Source organism: Schistocerca nitens, chromosome 8 (genome assembly GCF_023898315.1).
Source record: "Schistocerca nitens isolate TAMUIC-IGC-003100 chromosome 8, iqSchNite1.1, whole genome shotgun sequence".
Classification (NCBI taxonomy): domain Eukaryota; kingdom Metazoa; phylum Arthropoda; class Insecta; order Orthoptera; family Acrididae; genus Schistocerca; species Schistocerca nitens.
In genome coordinates this window covers 449,345,815-449,365,414 of record NC_064621.1, presented here as the reverse complement: position 1 = coordinate 449,365,414, position 19,600 = coordinate 449,345,815, and the positions used below count along the sequence as shown (strand labels likewise).

The 19,600-nt window shown below is 43.4% G+C and overlaps 1 protein-coding gene across 1 annotated transcript in view; it reads right to left on the bottom strand.

Annotated features, from left to right (window-relative positions):
- The window catches only part of LOC126198749 (myrosinase 1-like), a 58,917-nt gene extending 41,115 nt beyond the window's left edge, over positions 1–17,802 (bottom strand). Inside the window, exons 1-5 of the mRNA XM_049935298.1 lie at positions 17,639–17,802; positions 16,153–16,286; positions 9,896–9,900; positions 7,070–7,199; positions 5,965–6,087 (exon numbers count right to left, since the gene is read on the bottom strand). Coding sequence (XP_049791255.1) covers positions 5,965–6,087; positions 7,070–7,199; positions 9,896–9,900; positions 16,153–16,286; positions 17,639–17,798 — 552 coding nt within the window. The 5' untranslated portion in view covers positions 17,799–17,802. The remainder of the gene's footprint in view (positions 1–5,964; positions 6,088–7,069; positions 7,200–9,895; positions 9,901–16,152; positions 16,287–17,638) is intronic.
- Between the last annotated feature and the right edge of the window lie 1,798 nt (positions 17,803–19,600).

The window sequence follows — 19,600 nt, the reverse complement described above, 5'->3', positions numbered from 1 at the left end:
CCATGGTGGCAGAACTCGGAATTCGACCCCTCCTCCAGTAGCGTAAAGGAGCGGTGAGGAATATATGTGGGTCACTCCAAAAGAAACGCACACTATTTTTTTTAAAACTCCATCTTTTTTTCTAAATGTTTGAAAGTTTTACCGTGTGTAGATACATCCTTTAGGAACAATATTTTCATTTCTCCACATAATTTTCTTCCCTCTCAACTCCCTTACGCCATCTTGGAACCAGCGCCTGTATACCCGCACGGTAAAATTCTGGACCAACCTGTTGGAGCCACTGTTTGGCAGCGGGCACAAGGGAGTCATCATCTTCAAACCTTGTTCTACGGAGAGAGTCTTTCATTTTCCCAAAGAGATGATAGTCACATGGAACCAGGTCAGGACTGTAAGGCGGGTGTTTCAGTGTTGCCCATCAGAGTTCTGTCATCGCTTCCGTGGTTTGTTTACTGACATGTGGCCGTGCATTGTCGTGCAACAACAAAACACCCTGCTTTTGCCGATGTGGTCCAACACGACTCAGTCGAGCTTGAAGTTTCTTCAGTGTCGTCACATATGCATCAGAATTTATGTTGGTTCCACTTGGCATAATGTCCACAAGCAAGAGTCCTTCGGAATCAAAAAACACCGTAGCCATAACTTTTACAGGAGAACGTGTGGTTTTGAATTTTTTTTTCTTGAGTGAATTTGCATGATGCCACTCCATTGATTGCCTCTTCGTCTCTGGCGAAAAATTATGGAACCATGTTTCATCACCTGTCACAATTCTTCCAAGAAATTCATCTCCACCATTCTCGTACTGTTAAAAAGTTCGCTGCGTACCGTTTTTCTTGTTCCTTTGTGAGCCACTGTCAACATACTGGAATCCCACCTGGCACAAACCTTTTTTAACGCAAACACTTTCAGTATTCTGCAAACACTTCCTTCCCCTATCCAAACGTGATAATTCGTTCACTGTGATGCGTCTGTCAGCAGTCACCAATTCTTTAACTCTCTGCACAATGTCTGGAGTATGTGCAGTACGAGGCCTGCCGCTGCGAGGACAATCCTCAATATTGCCGTTCCAGCTTTCATCACGTAACCTGCTTGCCCACCGACTAACTGTACTGCACTCGACAGCAGCATCTCCATATACCTTTTCCAACCTCTTGCGGATGTTTCTACCTGTCTCGTTTTCACAGCACAGGAATTCTGTGACAGGACGTTGTTTCTGACGAACGTCAATTCAAAAATGATTCAAATGGCTCTGAGCACTATGGGACTCAACTGCTGAGGTCATTAGTCCCCTAGAACTTAGAACTAGTTAAACCAAACTAACCTAAGGACATCACAAACATCCATGCCCGAGGCAGGATTCGAACCTGCGACCGTAGCGGTCTTGCGGTTCCAGACTGCAGCGCCTTTAACCGCACGGCCACTTCGGCCGGCCACGAACGTCAATTGTAGCAACCATCTTGAAGACATGCTGTGACGGCGCCACTCACGGGAACAGGTTGAACTAAGTTTGAAAACAAGCGGGAAGTATGTATCTACGCTCTGTGAAACTTTCACACATGCAGAATGAAAACTGTATTTTTACGAAAATAGTGTGCATTTCTTTTGGAGTGACCCTCGTAGGACGGTCAGTTGTGTTCGGGGACATGGTGTTCACAGTTCGGTGGATGTTTTGTTTCGGAGATATAGAAACGTGTTTCTTTCTGCTTGTAATTCCGTGTGGAGTAATTCTATTATCCATGACATAGTGAACTGGTGCTGAGAGTTTCCTTTGATCAGTGAATCATATTACATTTCAATCAATAAATTAATAATTGACTTGAACGAATTGATCTGTTTCTTCTGTTGTACAATCATCTGACGAGGCGACCCTCACATACACTCCTGGAAATGGAAAAAAGAACACATTGACACCGGTGTGTCAGACCCACCATACTTGCTCCGGACACTGCGAGAGGGCTGTACAAGCAATGATCACACGCACGGCACAGCGGACACACCAGGAACCGCGGTGTTGGCCGTCGAATGGCGCTAGCTGCGCAGCATTTGTGCACCGCCCCCGTCAGTGTCAGCCAGTTTGCCGTGGCATACGGAGCTCCATCGCAGTCTTTAACACTGGTAGCATGCCGCGACAGCGTGGACGTGAACCGTATGTGCAGTTGACGGACTTTGAGCGAGGGCGTATAGTGGGCATGCGGGAGGCCGGGTGGACGTACCGCCGAATTGCTCAACACGTGGGGCGTGAGGTCTCCACAGTACATCGATGTTGTCGCCAGTGGTCGGCGGAAGGTGCACGTGCCCGTCGACCTGGGACCGGACCGCAGCGACGCACGGATGCACGCCAAGACCGTAGGATCCTACGCAGTGCCGTAGGGGACCGCACCGCCACTTCCCAGCAAATTAGGGACACTGTTGCTCCTGGGGTATCGGCGAGGACCATTCGCAACCGTCTCCATGAAGCTGGGCTACGGTCCCGCACACCGTTAGGCCGTCTTCCGCTCACGCCCCAACATCGTGCAGCCCACCTCCAGTGGTGTCGCGACAGGCGTGAATAAAGGGACGAATGGAGACGTGTCGTCTTCAGCGATGAGAGTCGCTTCTGCCTTGGTGCCAATGATGGTCGTATGCGTGTTTGGCGCCGTGCAGGTGAGCGCTACAATCAGGACTGCATACGACCGAGGCACACAGGGCCAACACCCGGCATCATGGTGTGGGGAGCGATCTCCTACACTGGCCGTACACCACTGGTGATCGTCGAGGGGACACTGAATAGTGCACGGTACATCCAAACCGTCATCGAACCCATCGTTCTACCATTGCTAGACCGGCAAGGGAACTTGCTGTTCCAACAGGACAATGCACGTCCGCATGTATCCCGTGCCACCCAACGTGCTCTAGAAGGTGTAAGTCAACTACCCTGGCCAGCAAGATCTCCGGATCTGTCCCCCATTGAGCATGTTTGGGACTGGATGAAGCGTCGTCTCACGCGGTCTGCACGTCCAGCACGAACGCTGGTCCAACTGAGGCGCCAGGTGGAAATGGCATGGCAAGCCGTTCCACAGGACTACATCCAGCATCTCTACGATCGTCTCCATGGGAGAATAGCAGCCTGCATTGCTGCGAAAGGTGGATATACACTGTACTAGTGCCGACATTGTGCATGCTCTGTTGCCTGTGTCTATGTGCCTGTGGTTCTGTCAGTGTGATCATGTGATGTATCTGACCCCAGGAATGTGTCAATAAAGTTTCCCCTTCCTGGGACAATGAATTCACGGTGTTCTTATTTCAATTTCCAGGAGTGTATATGTTAACATGTGGATCTATACGCCTGAATTATGCACTCGCCGTGTCGGCATTCGAGTATAAAACAGGTGCCACATTCTGGAATATTTTTTTTTAGTAACCAGGAAAGATAATTTTCCATTCCTTTTATTTATGAATTTTTGATTGTTTATTTATTGGTAATTAAACTTCTCCTGCACCTGTACAGAACAATGTTAGTGATTACCACCGCAAGTGTCGTCCTCTGGTGTCGTAAACCTAGAAAGCGTCGAGTAGCTTGTAAAATCAATTGTGTTTAGAGTATGTAAGTGTGACAGGCCGCTTGCATTCACTATTACCGACCTCCAACGGCTCAGACGAAACTAGAAGAACTTCAGGCGCAAAAATCATAGCATTACAGCGCTGTTGATATTCTAATAGAACGGATTATCCCGTATTAAACTGTACCAGGAATGGCTAAAGAACTCACATTCATCTACATATACATCTGTATCTACACTCCGCAAGCAACATTACGGGTTGTGGCGGAGGGTACTTTGTGTTTCAGTGTCACTTCTCTCTTTTCCTGTCCCAGTGGGATTTCTCGTGCGAAGAACGATTGCCTATGTGTGGTGTCGAATCTCTCTAATTTTGCCTTCATGGCCTTTTCCCGAGATATACGTAGGAAGAAGAAACATACTGGTTGACTTCTAGGGAGGTACACACTTGGAACCTCAAAGGCCAAACATATCGTTATGTAGAATGTCTCTCTTGCAGAGTGTGCCACAGGAGTTTGTTGGGCATCTCCGCGACGCTTTCGAGCTTACTTAATGAACCTGCTACGAATCGTGCTGCCCTTCTTTGTATCTTCTTCATTTCCTCTACCAATCCTATCTCGTACGGATCCCAGAATACCGACAATATTCAAGGTATTGAACTGGAATTAAATTTTGCAATGCAATAAAATAGATAGATAACATCACGACCCATGCTGACCTTTCTATCCTTCATTCTATTCCCCTTCGATTTTGGGTCGTCCACTAAGACATCCAGTGAGCACTTGTAGTGAATATCATTCTTTTCACTATAGTTAAATGTTCGTGATGATGTCTTCGCATTAACATACTTAGCATGTGGCTAAGCATAAAAGGGTTTCACTGCAGTCAAGGAACACTGTCCTCGGCTACGAATCAAAACGTCCAGTGTCCCAGCTTCGATCCCAGGCTCTGCTTAAATTCTGGATAAAAATTGTCACTATATCGGCCGAAGACATCGGAGAAAGCCGTCATTCTCCGTCTGCCAAATTGAGAGGAGAAGTGGTCAGAGTTCGGGGCATTCTCTTAGCCTGAGAATGAAAAACTGGCCTTAGAAGGAGGAAAAATTAGCTACGATTAACGATATGAGGATACAGAAGACATGGAAGTTATTGCATTAAGGGAGTGGTCCTCTACGAAAATGTCAAACAATCAATATTCTCATTTCGGCTTAAAATGTTCGTCTTATGTTCGTAGAAACCGCGTTGTCGGACTACAAGGGAATTTGTGATGAAGTGTCTCCAGAAACCATTCGCTGCCGGAACAAAATAATCGATATGTAATTCCAACGACTGTCTAACAGGCATTATGGAAATTGTCAACGAGCTCAAACTGGAGATAGGGCCAGCGTTTTTCAACTTCTGCAGCAAAGCAGATGAAAAGCGTTTCGAGCTTGCAGAGCAGCGGATGATAGAAGCTGCCAAAGAGGCCCGCACAGCTACCGTGGCCACGAAGAAGATGGAGAAAGACTTCCTTTTGGATGTGGAAGAAATGAACCGGTGATTAGAGGCTGCACGTTAAGAGCACAGCGTTGTATGGAACTGAATCGTTGACAGTAAGAAAACCGGTGAAATGAGAACAGATGCGTCAGAGACTTGGTTCTACGGAACACAGGTTGTAAATTCGACTGGTGAGATACAAAAGAGGATGCTCTCTGCAGAATTGAGGAGGGAACGATGATATGGAGGACACTGAGAAGAACAAGGAACAGGATAACTGGGAATGTGTTAAAAATCTGGGTATAACTTCCGTAGTACTAATAGGAACAATAGAAAGTGGAAACTGTAGGGGAGACAATGGTTGGATTACTTCCAATGGATAACGGAGGGTGTGAAATGCATATCCTAGTCTAATATGAAGAGGTTGGCACAGGAGAGAAAGATGTAGTGGGCCGCGTCAAACCTCTTAACAGATTGATAACCCTAATAAAAGAAATTGCGGTTAGGCATGTGTTCAGTAGCATGCAGTCAAGGAATCTTAAGAAGTGGAAGTGTGAAGGTTTCCAGGGCCACTGTTAATTTGTTTAGAATCCTTTTGATCATTGCATCGCGTTGTTTTGAAACACAGTCACCATCAAACATGTGCCAATCGTTTTGCAGCCGTGTTCTTCAGGGCGACCAAAAAGTATTCTTTGTAAATCTGGTCGCATACACTGCTGTTGACATCCTATCGTGAAATAGGTTTATCTGTATTCTGACAAAACAATAGGTGGAATTTTTTTAATGATGAAAACGTTATGATAGGAAGAAAGTTGTCCCACCTATCTTACTTCTGTCGTTAATACTGTCGACTACATTCATACTATGAATATCCCAGCTCCAGTTTTGAATGACTGATCATGTGAAACCGCCTGTGGTAAAGAAGAAGGAAAGGTTTTGAGTACAGATGGACTCACCCTGTCGCCGAAGTTGTCAAAGAGCACCCTGGCGTATTCGAGGAAGTAGTCCGCGAGGATGGGGTTGGGCCAGCCTCCTAAGTACTGCAGGGCTTGTGGAAGGTCCCAATGGTACATCGTCACCTGCAAGAGAAAGACAGATGTGACACACAGCGATAGCTAGATTATCGACTTTACAAATTTCTAGAATATACTGGATTGTTTTTATACTTTAAAAGAAAACTTTATAACAGCCGTAAGTTACTACACTGAATTACGACAGTGATGTTCGACTAATTTGGCTAAATTAGTCTAGTCAAAAATTAAAAATTAACTGAGGATTCCGGCAAAGAGTATCCATAGCGCAAAAACCATTGTCGGCCTTCGTGGAGGAAGCTTTCAAACACATCATCTCGGAAAACGAAGAGCTAATATGTGTAGATGGCACGAAGCACCTTCTTTTCTGAAGACCAGGAGGTTTTTGTTTTTAGCGCAGGTAAATTTTAATAAATACAAGTACTAAACAAAACAAATTTTAAAATAGATTTGAAGATCAATCACAGTGAGACTGATACAATGCTTAAACAAAACATCAATACTTATGGAACCAGTAAATGAATTTTGGGAATAGGGTAGCTGAAGATAGAGAGTGGATGTAGGATTTGAAATAAACAGAGTAAAACTGTCTTGAAGTGGTGTATTGACTTTGGTTATCAAAACTAAATCTCCAACACCTCTGAAAAGGAAAATTAAAAAACTGAGATGTGGGATTTTCTCCGAAAGCCATTGGAATGTGAAGACTGCTCAGCCAACAACAGAGGATGTATGATGGGTATCACCATGATAAATTGGAAAAGAAACAAAAGTATCATGCAACAAACTGGAGGGACATTACGAACTGAGCGCACAACGTTGATAATAAATCCGACAAGAATATGTTGAAAACCTTCTAGCTTTATGTGAAGAACGATCAAGAACGGGATAAAACAATTGATAAAAATCAGAAAAAGAATCAGCAGGTGTAGTAATATGTATTACTTGCCAAGTTAACATTTAAAGGATAAGCTAAAAAAACATTTTAATGACTAATTACACAATTAGCTCAGTATATTTCGTAAACTCATACCATTGGCTCGATGCCATTCTCCAGCAACAGATTGATGAGATTGTTGTAGTAATCAATCCCTGCCTGATTAATCACGTCCAGGTCCCCAGTAGGCAGTATACGAGACCATGAGATGGAGAAACGGTAGACCCTTTGCCTGCAACAGATAGTAGAGTTCAATGTAAGCGATGCTACGAGAAGCCGAGGGGGAAATAATCAGCATTACGTATCTTACATACAAATATTACATGTATAGGACTGGAACAAATAAATTATTTTGTTCAAGTATTTGAGAATGGGATAAGTGAAAACATCCAATCCGGGGACAGACATACTGTGTGTGGTGGAGGATACATAGTCCACCATCTTCTTGTTCTGTCATTCCCCACATCCCATCACACTCTGTCCCACTCATATAACATTATCAGATGGTACACGCATTAAACTAGTGTCTGTACCCTAAATATGTAACAGAATTTATGGAAATTTAGCGTCGGGATCGTTACGTGAGATTTATGTGGGAGGAAGCAATACATAGGGTAATTAGAGGTATAAGTTCACATTTTCTGATCGTTACACCTTCATATGTTCCAACTTCAGTGTGTAAGCTATTTTTTCTCTGTGTTTAACTGCTTTCCTGCAAACGTATCACATAACTTGCTACCTCATGTTTCCTGCGCTGTAGTAACTGCACAAATAAGTGTAATACACCCTGTGAGTATAGACTTCACGTTTTGCATCCACGCGTGAACACTTCAACAACTGCAACATCTGATCTGCTGCTCAGGGGAAAATAAGTATTAATGGCTTGCTCTTGCCACATGTGCTGCTTAGAATTACAAACCAACCTACGATATGTTATTCCTATTGGCTATAATTATTGGTGGTCTGCAGATGAAGTAAATATTGATGCAATATTGATCAGTACACTGTCTTCAGTCACAATAAAATTATATGCGTTTAGAATCCTGACTCCCTGGTTCAAAATGGCTCTGAGCACTATGGTCATCAGTCCCCTAGAACATAGAACTACTTAAACATAACTAACCTAAGGACAGCACACAACACCCAGTCATCACGAGGCAGAGAAAATCCCTGACCCCGCCGGGAATCGAACCCGGGAACCCGGGACTCCCTGGATATGGGGAATATTTACAGAACACGGGGCCTTTGAAGCTGGTGATGAAAGCTAACACAATGCAAAACGCGATTCTGTAAGAGCGAACTATATTTCGCTAATGTTTTTTGACAGATCTGAGCCCGGTGGCTCTTCAGTCCTGAGACTGGTTTGATGCAGCTCTCCATAGTAATCTATCCTGTGCGAGCTCCTTCATCTCCCAGTACCTACTGCAACCTACATCCTTCTGAATCTGCTTAGTGTGTTCTTCTCTTGGGCTCCCTCTACGATTTTTACCCTCCACGCTGCCCTCCAATGCAAAATTTGTGATCCCTTGATGCCTCAGGACATGTCCTACCAACCGATCCCTTCTTCTAGTCAAGTTGTGCCACAAACTTCTCTTCTCCCCAATTCTACTGAAACCTCCTCATTAGTTACGTGATCTACGCACCTAATCTTCAACATTATTCCATAGCACCACATTTCGAAGCTACTATTCTCTTCTTATCCAAAATATTTATTGTCCATGTTTCACTTCCATACATGGCTACGCTCCACACAAATACTTTCAGAAATGACTTCCTGACACTTATATCTATATTCGATGTTAACAAATTTCTCTTCTTCAGAAACGCTTTCCTTGCCATTGCCAGTCTATATTTCATATCCTCTCTACTTCGACCATCATCAGTTATTTTGCTCCCCAAATAGCAAAACTCCTTTACTACTTTAAGTATCTCATTTTCTAATCTAATTCCGTCAGCATCACCCGACTTACTTCGACTACATTCCATTATCGTTGTTTTGCTTTTGTTCAAAATGGTTCAAATGGCTCTGAGCACCATGGGACTTAACATCTGAGGTCATCAGTCCCCTAGAACTTAGAACTACTTAAACCTAACTAACCTAAGGACATCACACACATCCATGCCGGAGGCAGGATCCGAACCTGCGACCGTAGTGGTCGCGCGGTTCCAGGCTGAAGCGCCTAGAACCGCTCGGCCACCACGGCCGGCTTGCTTTTGTTGATGTTCATCTTATATCCTCCTTTCAAGACACTGTCCATTCCATTCAACTGCTCTTCCAAGTCCTTTGCTGTCTCTGACATAATTACAATGTCATCGGCGAACCTCAAACTTTTTATTCCTTCTCCCTGGTTTTTAATACCTACTCCAAATTTTTCTTTTGTTTCCTTTACTGCTTGCTCAATATACAGATTGAATAACATCGGGGAGAGGCCCAACCACTGCTTCCCTTTCATGTCCCTCGACTCTTATAACAGCCATCTGGTTTCTGTACTAAATGTAAATAGCCTTTCGCTCCCTGTATTTTACCCCTGCCACCTTTATAATTTGAAAGAGAGTATTCCAGTCAACATTGTCAAAAGCTTTCTCTAAGTCTACAAATGCTAGAAACGTAGGTTTGACTTTCCTTAATCTTTCTTCTAAGATAAGTCGTAAGGGCAGTATTGCCTCACGTGTTCCAACATTTCTACGGAATCCAAACTGATCTTCCCCGAGGTCGGCTTCTACCAGTTTTTCCATTCGTCTGTAAAGAATTCGTGTTAGTATTTTGCAGCTGTGACTTATTAAACTGATAGTTCGGTAATTTTCACATCTGTCAACACCTGCTTTCTTTGGGATTGGAATTATTATATTCTTCTTGAAGTCTGAGGGTATTTCGCCTGTTTCATACATCTTGCTCACCAGATGGTAGATTTTTGTCAGGACTGGCTCTCCCAAGGCCGTCAGTAGTTCCAATGGAATGTTGTCTACTCCAGGGGCCTTGTTTCGACTCAGGTCTTTCAGTGCTCTGTCAAACTCTTCACGCAGTATCGTATCTCCCATTTCATCTTCATCTACATCCTCTTCCATTTCCATAATATTGTCCTCAAGTGCACGCCCTTGTATAGACTCTCTATATACTCCTTCAACCTTTCTGCTTTCCCTTGTTTGCTTAGAACTGGGTTTCCATCTGAGCTCCTGATATTCATACAAGTGGCTCTCTTTTCTCCAAAGGTCTCTTTAATTTTCCAGTAGCCTGTGTCTATTTTATCCCTCGTGAGATAACCCTGTACATCCTTACATTTGTGCTCTAGCCATGCCTGCTTAGCCATTTTGAACTTCCGGTCGATATCATTTTTGAGACGTTTGTATTCCTTTTTGCCTGCTTCGTTTACCGCATTTTTATATTTTCTCCTTTCATCAATTAAATTCAATACATCTTCTGTTACCCAAGGATTTCTACTAGCCCTCGTCTTTTTACCTACTTGATCCTCTGCTGCATTCACTACTTCATCCCTCAGAGCTACCCATTCTTCTTCTACTGTATTTCTTTCCCCCATTCCTGTCAATTGTCCCCTTATGCTTTCCCTGAAACTCTGTACAACCTCTGGTTTAGTCAGTTTATCCAGGTCCCATCTCCTTAAATTCCCAACTTTTTGCAATTTCTTCAGTTTTAATCTACAGTTCATAACCAATAGATTGTGGTCAGAGTCCTCATCTGCCCCTGGAAATGTCTTACAATTTAAAACCTGGTTCCTAAATCTCTGTCTTACCATTATATAATCTATATGATACCTTTTAGTATCTCCAGGATTTTTCTATGTATACAACCTTCTCTTATGATCCTTGAACCAAGTGTTAGCTATGATTAAGTTCTGCTCTGTACGAAATTCTAACGGCTTCCTCTTTCATATCTTAGCCCCAATCCATATTCACCTACTACGTTTCCTTCTCTCCCTTTTCCTACTGTCGAATTCCAGTCACCCATGACTATTAAATTTTCGTCTCCCTTTACTACCTGAACGATATCGAATAAATTTCTTAATGATGTTTAAATTAGATCAGTGGCGTTTAGAGTCAGTTGTAGGAAATCAGTTAACAAGATCCGGCATGATGTTTCGACAAATGGTTTAGATAGTATTCAGCCGCATTCCGTTCGAGACGTTCTGACAAATGTGTTTGAAACCGAACCTCTTGTTTTCCGCTAGAGGATATTGCATCAACGCGACACTACGCCAGCCCACGTTGATGTATATGTGAATGAGCCCCTATATAATAGGTACCTGGAACGATAGACTAGAAGGGGTGATCACGTCTTATCGTCGGATCTGGCTACTGTACATTTTGTAAAAGGTTTATGTAAAGTCATAGGTGTATGTAACCCCAGCATAAACTTAAAATAGATTAGTTAGTATCGAGTCAAAGCTGAGCTCATCATTTAGCATACAACTGGGATGTTAGAAAGAGTGAGGTAACCTTTCTTCGTCCGTAGTAACCCATGCACTGACAATGGATATCGTCACAGCGAACAGATGCAATGAGTTGTACATGATCTGAAAGTAATTTATGTTGATAACAAAGTAAATATTCTTTCGCAGTACTGGTTTGTAAACTACGACTTATGATGCTTTGAGATTCTATATAGTTGGTTTTCTACGCATTTGATGCTCCCTACATCTCTGCGCTCTGTGCACAAAGTGTCTGTTGCATGTACGTAGCTGGTACTCTGGTCATAAGCCACGCTTTCACTTCCTCCAAAGTCATAGTTTAGCTCATTCGATGTATCAAATCGAGGGTAATATCCATTCTCCTGAAGTGAGCCTGGATTCGAACGGGAGAAATCATAGTAACTTCTCTGATAGAGACGATTCAGCACCATATTACAGCTTAGGAACCCTAACTGATGTACACTAAGGTGACAAAAGTCATGGGAATGCTGCTAATATCGTGTCGGACCTCCTTTTGAAGGGCGCAGTGCAGCAGCTCGACGTGACATGGACTCAGTAAGTCATTGGAAGACCTGTGCAAAGATGTCGAGCCACGCTGCCTCTACAGCTGTTCATAATTGCCGGCCGGGGTGGCCGAGCGGTTCTAACCCCTACATTCAGTAACCGCGCGACCGCTACGGTCGCAGGTTCGAATCCTGCCTCGGGCATGGATGTATGTGATGTCCTTAGGTTATTTAGGTTTAAGTAGTTCTAAGTTCTAGGGGACTGATGGCCTCAGAAGTTAAAGTCCCATAGTGCTCAGAGCCATTAGAACCATTTGTTCATAACTGCGAAAATATTGCCGATGACGAGTTTGTGCACGAACTGTCCTCGCGATTATGGGCCATAAATGTTCAAGGGGATTCGTGTGCGGCGATATGAGTGGCCAAAGTACACGTTCGAGCTGTTCAGAATATTGTTCAAACCAGTCGCGAACAATTGTGGCCTGGTGACATAGTGCATTGTCATCCACAAGAATTCCAAGGTTGCTTGGGAACATAAAGTCCATTAATTGCTACAAATAACCATTTCCAGTCAATGATCGGTTTATTTGGATCAAAGTATTCAGTCCATTCCAAGTAAACACCGCCCACACCATTGTGGAGGCAGCACCACCTTATGCAGGGACTATTTGACAACTTTCGTCAATGACTTCGCAGGGTCTGCGCCATGCTCGAAACCTACCATCAACTCTTACTAATTAAAAATCTGACCAATCCACGGTTTTCCAGCAGTCTTGGGTCCAACCGATATCGTGTCGAGTCCAGAAGAGGCATTGCAGGCGATTTCGTGCTGTTAGCAAAGTCACTAGCGTCGGTCGTCTGCTGCCACAGCCATCATATTTCGCAGCACTGTCCTAAAGGATTCGTTAGACGTACGTACGTACCACAACGATTTCTCGGGTTACTTCACACATTGTTGCTTGTCTGTTAGCACTGACAATCCTGAGCAAACGCTGCTGCTCTCGGTCGTGAAGTGGAGGCAGTCGGCCACCACGCTGTCTGTGGCGAGAAGTAATGACGGAAATTTGGTATTCTCGGCCCACTCATGACACTGTTAATCTCGGGGTGTTGAATTTCCTGACGACTTCCAAACTGGAATGTCCCATGCATCTATCTCTGACCAGCATTCCACGTTCAAAGTCTGTTAATGCACGTCGTGTGGCCATAATCACATTAGAAACCTTTTCACATAAATCACCTTAATGCAAATGACATCTCCGCCAAAGCACTGCCCTTTTACATCGTGTGTACGGTGTTCATCGGTCTCATCGGATTAGGGAAGAATGGGGAAGGACGTCGGCCGTGCCCTTTCAGGGGAACCATCGCGGCATTTGCCTGGAGTGATTTAAGGAAATCACGGAAAACCCAAAACAGGATGGCCGGACGCGGGATTGAACCGTCGTCCTCCCGAATGCGAGTCCAGTGTCTAACCACTGCGCCACCTCGCTCGGTGTGTGTAAGGTGTTGCCAGACATTATGAATAAACAGTTTTGTCTCAGAAGAAATTAGAGAGATTGACTGGTCCCAAGGTTGGCGACATCTGACGTCTGGTTTTAGAGACCCGAGAAAGTATTCCGACAGGGGGCGAACATGTAGGTTCACCTTTACGCATCCGCCTGCACGCCACAGGAAGAACAGTATTTGCAGAGGGTACGGATTTCGATAGAGGATGCTTCTGTGACGGCCGCCAATGCCCGTGCGTTTCCGCGCCGGTTTTTACAATAAAGCTGACGCCGGTAACTTGCAGTCTCCAGTGGCGGACACTCACGTGAAGATAGCTGGACGATTGCCAGCCGAAATACTTGGTACGAAGTCAACCGACTGCCATCCCGAAACGTCTTCGAATATTCTGTACGCCGGGATAGCTTCAAGAATCACATGGTGCACTTTGGTTATTTTAATTCCGTAACACCATACGAGACTCTAATTTAAGAGTAAGTCATCATACCAAGCTAAAATATCCCGAATCCAAAAACGTGTAATACGAATTACTTGCGGTGCGTAGTAAAGAACATCCTGCAGAGACCTGTTCAGTGAAATGAGAATACTTAAGACGGCTGTCCAGTAAATAATATCCTAAATGTAATTTGTCATACAGAACACATAGGGTTTTCAAACAAACAGCCCACCTATTAGAATACACTCTAGGAAAAAGATTAATATACAAACAAAATTAAAAAAAAAAAAACTTTGTCCAGGGATGTATCCAGTAACCAGTAACACCTATTTTCAGCATTGAATCAGCAACATTGGCTACCAACAGTTTACATTTTCTCAAAAGTCTGAAGAACTTGTTCATATAATTAACTAGTGTATCTTGGTTCATAATATCAGATAACACGACCGTTAAGTAAAATTGGACTTCAGGACAACTTCAGTGCTGTGATCCGACTGTGTATGCGTTGCACACTGTTTTCATCTTGAAGATTCGGGACTACAATAGTCTAGGAATTTCCTTCCACGGTGGTTTTGCCTTTTTTAGTGTTGCCTTGTAGATGAAAATAAATTTCTGATTTTGTTTACTTATCAACAACCTTGATCACGAGATTACCAAAGATGCAAGGAAGGAATCTCTTTTCTAAATATACAGGGTCATTCAGCTGCCCCTACTGACGTTTTATGCAACCCGAACTGTGTATCTGACCTTCAAAAACCAGGGGCGAGATTTTCATGTTCTCTCGTTTGCTACATGAAAACTGTAAGTCCTACAGAAAAAGTGAACAGGACTTTCTTTAGAAAATTTAATTTATTTTAATTTTACCCAAAAAAAACGCACAAAAGTGACCTTCAAATGCACCTCCACCCACACAGTCAACTCTCACCAGTCAGGCTTTCTAGTATGTTGTTAATCGCACTCCCTCCTACCACACCACAAAAATTTGTGACTGCAAGAATTATTTTCCCATCATAATCCAACTTTCTTTGGTCTTCATTGACTGGCGTTATTACGCCACCGGCATTGTGGAGCATTGCAAGTTGTAAAACTGTTTTATCTCAAAATTTTGCAAATTTTAACATCATAAAATAGACAATTAAACCATCACAATCTTCAGGCCTTTTGACTCTGAAACTACTATGGTTTCAACGGTTAAGTTTAGATCGAGTCGACACAGTAATCAGTTTTAGCGTAACATATTAAAGTCGTTTATCTTTCATTACACTCACGGGCAAGTTTCAATTATTAATGTTAACGAAGGAGCTGACTATGCTAGAGGCGTAATAGCCCGATAAATAGAGACCAAAAAAAGGTCGAATATCGGGAATAGTTTGGTTACTTGGAATTATTGTGTACATTGGTAGGACGGTGTGCCGCGAACAGTATATTAGCAATCCTGACTAGTGAGAGATGAGTGTAGGGACTGAGGTGTGTTTGTAGCTCACTTTTGTACATTTTTGTTGAAAATCTCAAAAGTACAGCCTCCAGTGAAAACGTTTCCCAGTAAAGATTTAAGTACAATTTCCTACAGAAGCTCCTGTTCGTTTCCTCTTGTAGGACTAATAGTTGACGCTTAGCGAGCGAGTGAATATGAAAACCTCGTGCATGGTTTTTCAAAACCAAACATAGACTTACTGGTTGCATAAGGCAACATCGTTAGGGGCAGCTGAATCACCCTCTATATTATATAATTTCGTTAATATGATATTTTCTTTATCCTTCGTTCAATAGGTATGAACGGAAAGTACATGTGCCTATGGTGAAAAAAATGTAGATTAAGAATGTCACAAGCGTTCTCTCTATGACTGCAGAGACATTATGAGGTTAAAACAATATTTTGAGACAAAACTTGATGATCAGCAACCGTACGCTATCACTTCTTGTACTTCATTCGAAAGACTTCCACCGTTAGTTGCCATAATAGCTAGTTCTCAGCCGCGCACAACCACGCATTCGTGCGTTAGTTTTTTTCGGTTGTGGAGGCAGGTTGCTAGATCCAGGTAAGTGGTTGGTGCTTTCATGTGCGACATTGGAGAACAGTCTGCTGTCGGGGAATTGCCCCTTCAGTGTTGATACTCCTGTTGGCAACAGCCTAATATAGGTGCGATTGGTGGCTTTGACCTTGAGCAATCTAAAAGTAGGACTAAATTTCGGCTTACCATTCTCTGATACAACTGTTAGGAGCAGGACCTTCTGTAGCTGCTAGTTACAGAAATTGATGTTTAACTAGAGAGAGATAGCGTGCTCTACGTTTGTCTCGCTCTCTTCTGTACTCACCCCCAGATCCTTGAGAGCCTGCACGTCCTCGGCATACTTGTGGTACGAGTCACAGGCCACGTCTCCATTCTCCCCGTTGTTGCCGTACTCTGGATGTTCGTGCAGCATGTGGTCCCATATGTTCTCTCCTTTGCCTGTAAAGTAATATGGAAGCTTACAACAGAAAGCACGAGTTAACACTATACAGTGGTACAATCCATATTATTGATGTATATTGTCCTGCAGTTATCAGCATATATGTCACGTAGGGAATGAATAACACAAATGCTGACTTTAATAGAATCTAGTTACCGACTGGCTTCAGGCCAGGATCGTGTTCAACGTAGTCAGATGTGCATTGGTTTATAATTGCATATTCAGCTACTATGAACATGGACATGGACTGAAACCGGTCGCTAAATAAACTGTATTGTAGTCTGCGTTTGTGTTATGCATTTCCTGCAGTATATTATTGATACATTGGATCTTATGGACAAATTTTAACTTCCGTGCGTAAACCTTATCTATCCAGATCGTGGAGCGTCACGTTTCTATCCACCCACTTACTCTAATTGAGACACTTCTCGCCCAGTTCCTACGACTTAGACAAATGAAAAAAAATCAAAAAATCACTTATCGGTTCCTAGAAAAACACAAGCACTTACCCTTTTAAAGAGTGTCCAGAGACGAATGGTTAATATTCAGGGACATGAAAACTTCATATGGAGATATGTGCACTATCCCGAACGGTTTTCGAGATGATACATGTTTACGTACATTGTTATTCATATCCCTGAGTATTAAGCACATCGGCTCTTATATATGTGCAGATGTACAGCAGTTAGTAATCACTTAAACGTACAGTTTAAAAAGAAAAAATTGAAAAATGCGTATTACTAACCTACTCACCTCTAAGCATCATCACACACTTCACAATACAGTTCACAATACATGTCTCGATATCACATCATCAACTGCAGTGCGTTTGCACGCTCAAGGGAAAACATGTCGTGTTGCCTTTCTGAGGGCCTCTGCACCTTTCCTGATGGGGACAGCAGCGTCCGTGTGGCCAAGCAGTTGGTCTCGAGTATTCACATTTTGTCTATAAACTCTGGCTCTGTTATGGTGATCTAGGTGACCAGTAAATTGTACTACTGCGACCAATCCCGCGATTGGGGTACGACATTAAATGTGTTTCATTTTGGAAAACCATTAGGAATACCTCGTACTTTCAGATGAAGCTTTTCCGCTACAAATGAGAGTTTCCGTCATATATCTGAATGTTGACCTTTCCTCTTGGGACAGCCTGTATACAAATTTTTGGGAGTAGCTTTATTCGCTTAAAAAAGCGTTACTTTTTCGTTAGAAGTGTGATTGTGGATACTGTCTCTCAGCATAAGCCTGTGTAAAACCATGGAGCATCAGAGTAGTAAGGCAATTAATCTGTCATATCCCGAGCCTCAAACCCTAGCCTGCTCGAGACATTTTTGAAACTTTTGTCGCTCACCATCTTCGTTCCAGGCGCCCTCTATCTGGTAGGAGGCCGTGGCTGCTCCTAATAGGAAATCTTCGGGAAACTGGTTCACCGCTCTCCCGTTGACCCCGTGGATGGCTGCTAAAAGGCAAGCGAAACTCAGAAGCTCCACGTACAGTTTCGCAAGTGCCATCGTGCTGCGTGCCATACCAATAAAAGAAATTTTCCTTGCCTTATAAACCATCATTTATCTGGCAACACTTTCTGAGAAGAGTTCGATATGATAACATCCGGCACTTCTTGTGGAGAGATAGCTGGTCAACGACTATAAGTTTTGCGACACACTTATCGGACTCATGGAAAACTTTTACATAACGTTAAAGAAAACATTGCATGTAATCTGTCGTCATCTTATCTCTAGAATGTGCACTCAGTGGAAGTGTCACTACACATTTTTATCTCTTTAGACCCTATCAGTTACATATTTATCAGTCACTTAGAAAATTAAATTTTTGAAGGGAGAAATATACTTGCGGAAGAAGTTGTTGATTATAGTAGATAGCCGGCCGAGGTGGTCGAGCGGTTCTAGGCGCTACAGTCTGGAACCACACGACCGCTGTGGTCGCTGGTTCGAATCCTGCCTCAGGCATGGATGTGTGTGATGTCCTAAGGTTAGTTACGTTTCAGTAGTTCTGATTTCAAGGCCCCCCCCCCCCTTAAACCATGGACCTTGCCGTTGGTGGGGAGGCTTGCGTGCCTCAGCGATACAGAAAGCCGTACCGTAGGTGCAACCACAACGGAGGGGTATCTATTGAGAGGCCAGACAAACGTGTGGTTCCTGAAGAGGGGCAGCAGCCTTTTCAGTAGTTGCAAGGGCAACAGTCTGGATGATTGACTGATGTGGCCTTGTAACAATAACCAAAACGGCCTTGCTGTGCTGTTACTGCGAACGGCTGAAAGCAAGGGGAAACTACAGCCGTAATTTTTCCCGAGGGCATGCAGCTTTACTGTATGATTAAATGATGGTGGCGTCCTTTTGGGTAAAATATTCCGGAGGTAAAATAGTCCCCCATTCAGATCTCCGGGCGGGGACTACTCAAGAGGATGTCGTTATCAGGAGAAAGAAAACTGGCATTCTACGGATCGGAGCGTGGAATATCAGATCCCTTAAATGGGTAGCTTTGAGGGATGAAGTAGTGAAGGCAGCAGAGGGTCAAGTAGGTAAAAAGACGAGGGCTAGTAGAAATCCTTGGGTAACAGAAGATATATTGAATTTAATTGATGAAAGGAGAAAATATAAAAACCCAGTAAATGAAGCAGGCAAAATGAAATACAAACGTCTCAAAAATGAGATCGACAGGAAGTGCAATATGGCTAAGCAGGGATGGCTAGAGGACAAATGTAAGGATGTAGAGGCCTATCTCACTAGGGGTAAGATAGATACTGCCTACAGGAAAATTAAAGAGACCTTTGGAGATAAGAGAATGTATGAATATCAAGAGCTCAGATGGAAACCCAGTTCTAAGCAAAGAAGGGAAAGCAGAAAGGTGGAAGGAGTATATAGAGGGTCTATACAAGGGCGATGTACTTGAGGACAATATTATGGAAATGGAAGAGGATGTAGATGAAGATGAAATGGGAGATATGATACTGCGTGAAGAGTTTGACAGAGCACTGAAAGACCCGAGTCGAAACAAGGCCCCGGAGTAGGCAACATACCATTGGAACTACTGACGGCCTTGGGAGAGCCAGTCCTGACAAAACTCAACCATCTGGTGAGCAAGATGTATGAAACAGGCGAAATACCCTCAGACTTCAAGAAGAATATAATAACTCCAATCCCAAAGAAAGCAGGTGTTGACAGATGTGAAAATTACCGAACTATCAGTTTAATAAGTCACAGCTGCAAAATACTAACACGAATTATTTACAGACGAATGGAAAAACTAGTAGAAGCCAACCTCGGGGAAGATCAGTTTGGATTCCGTAGAAATA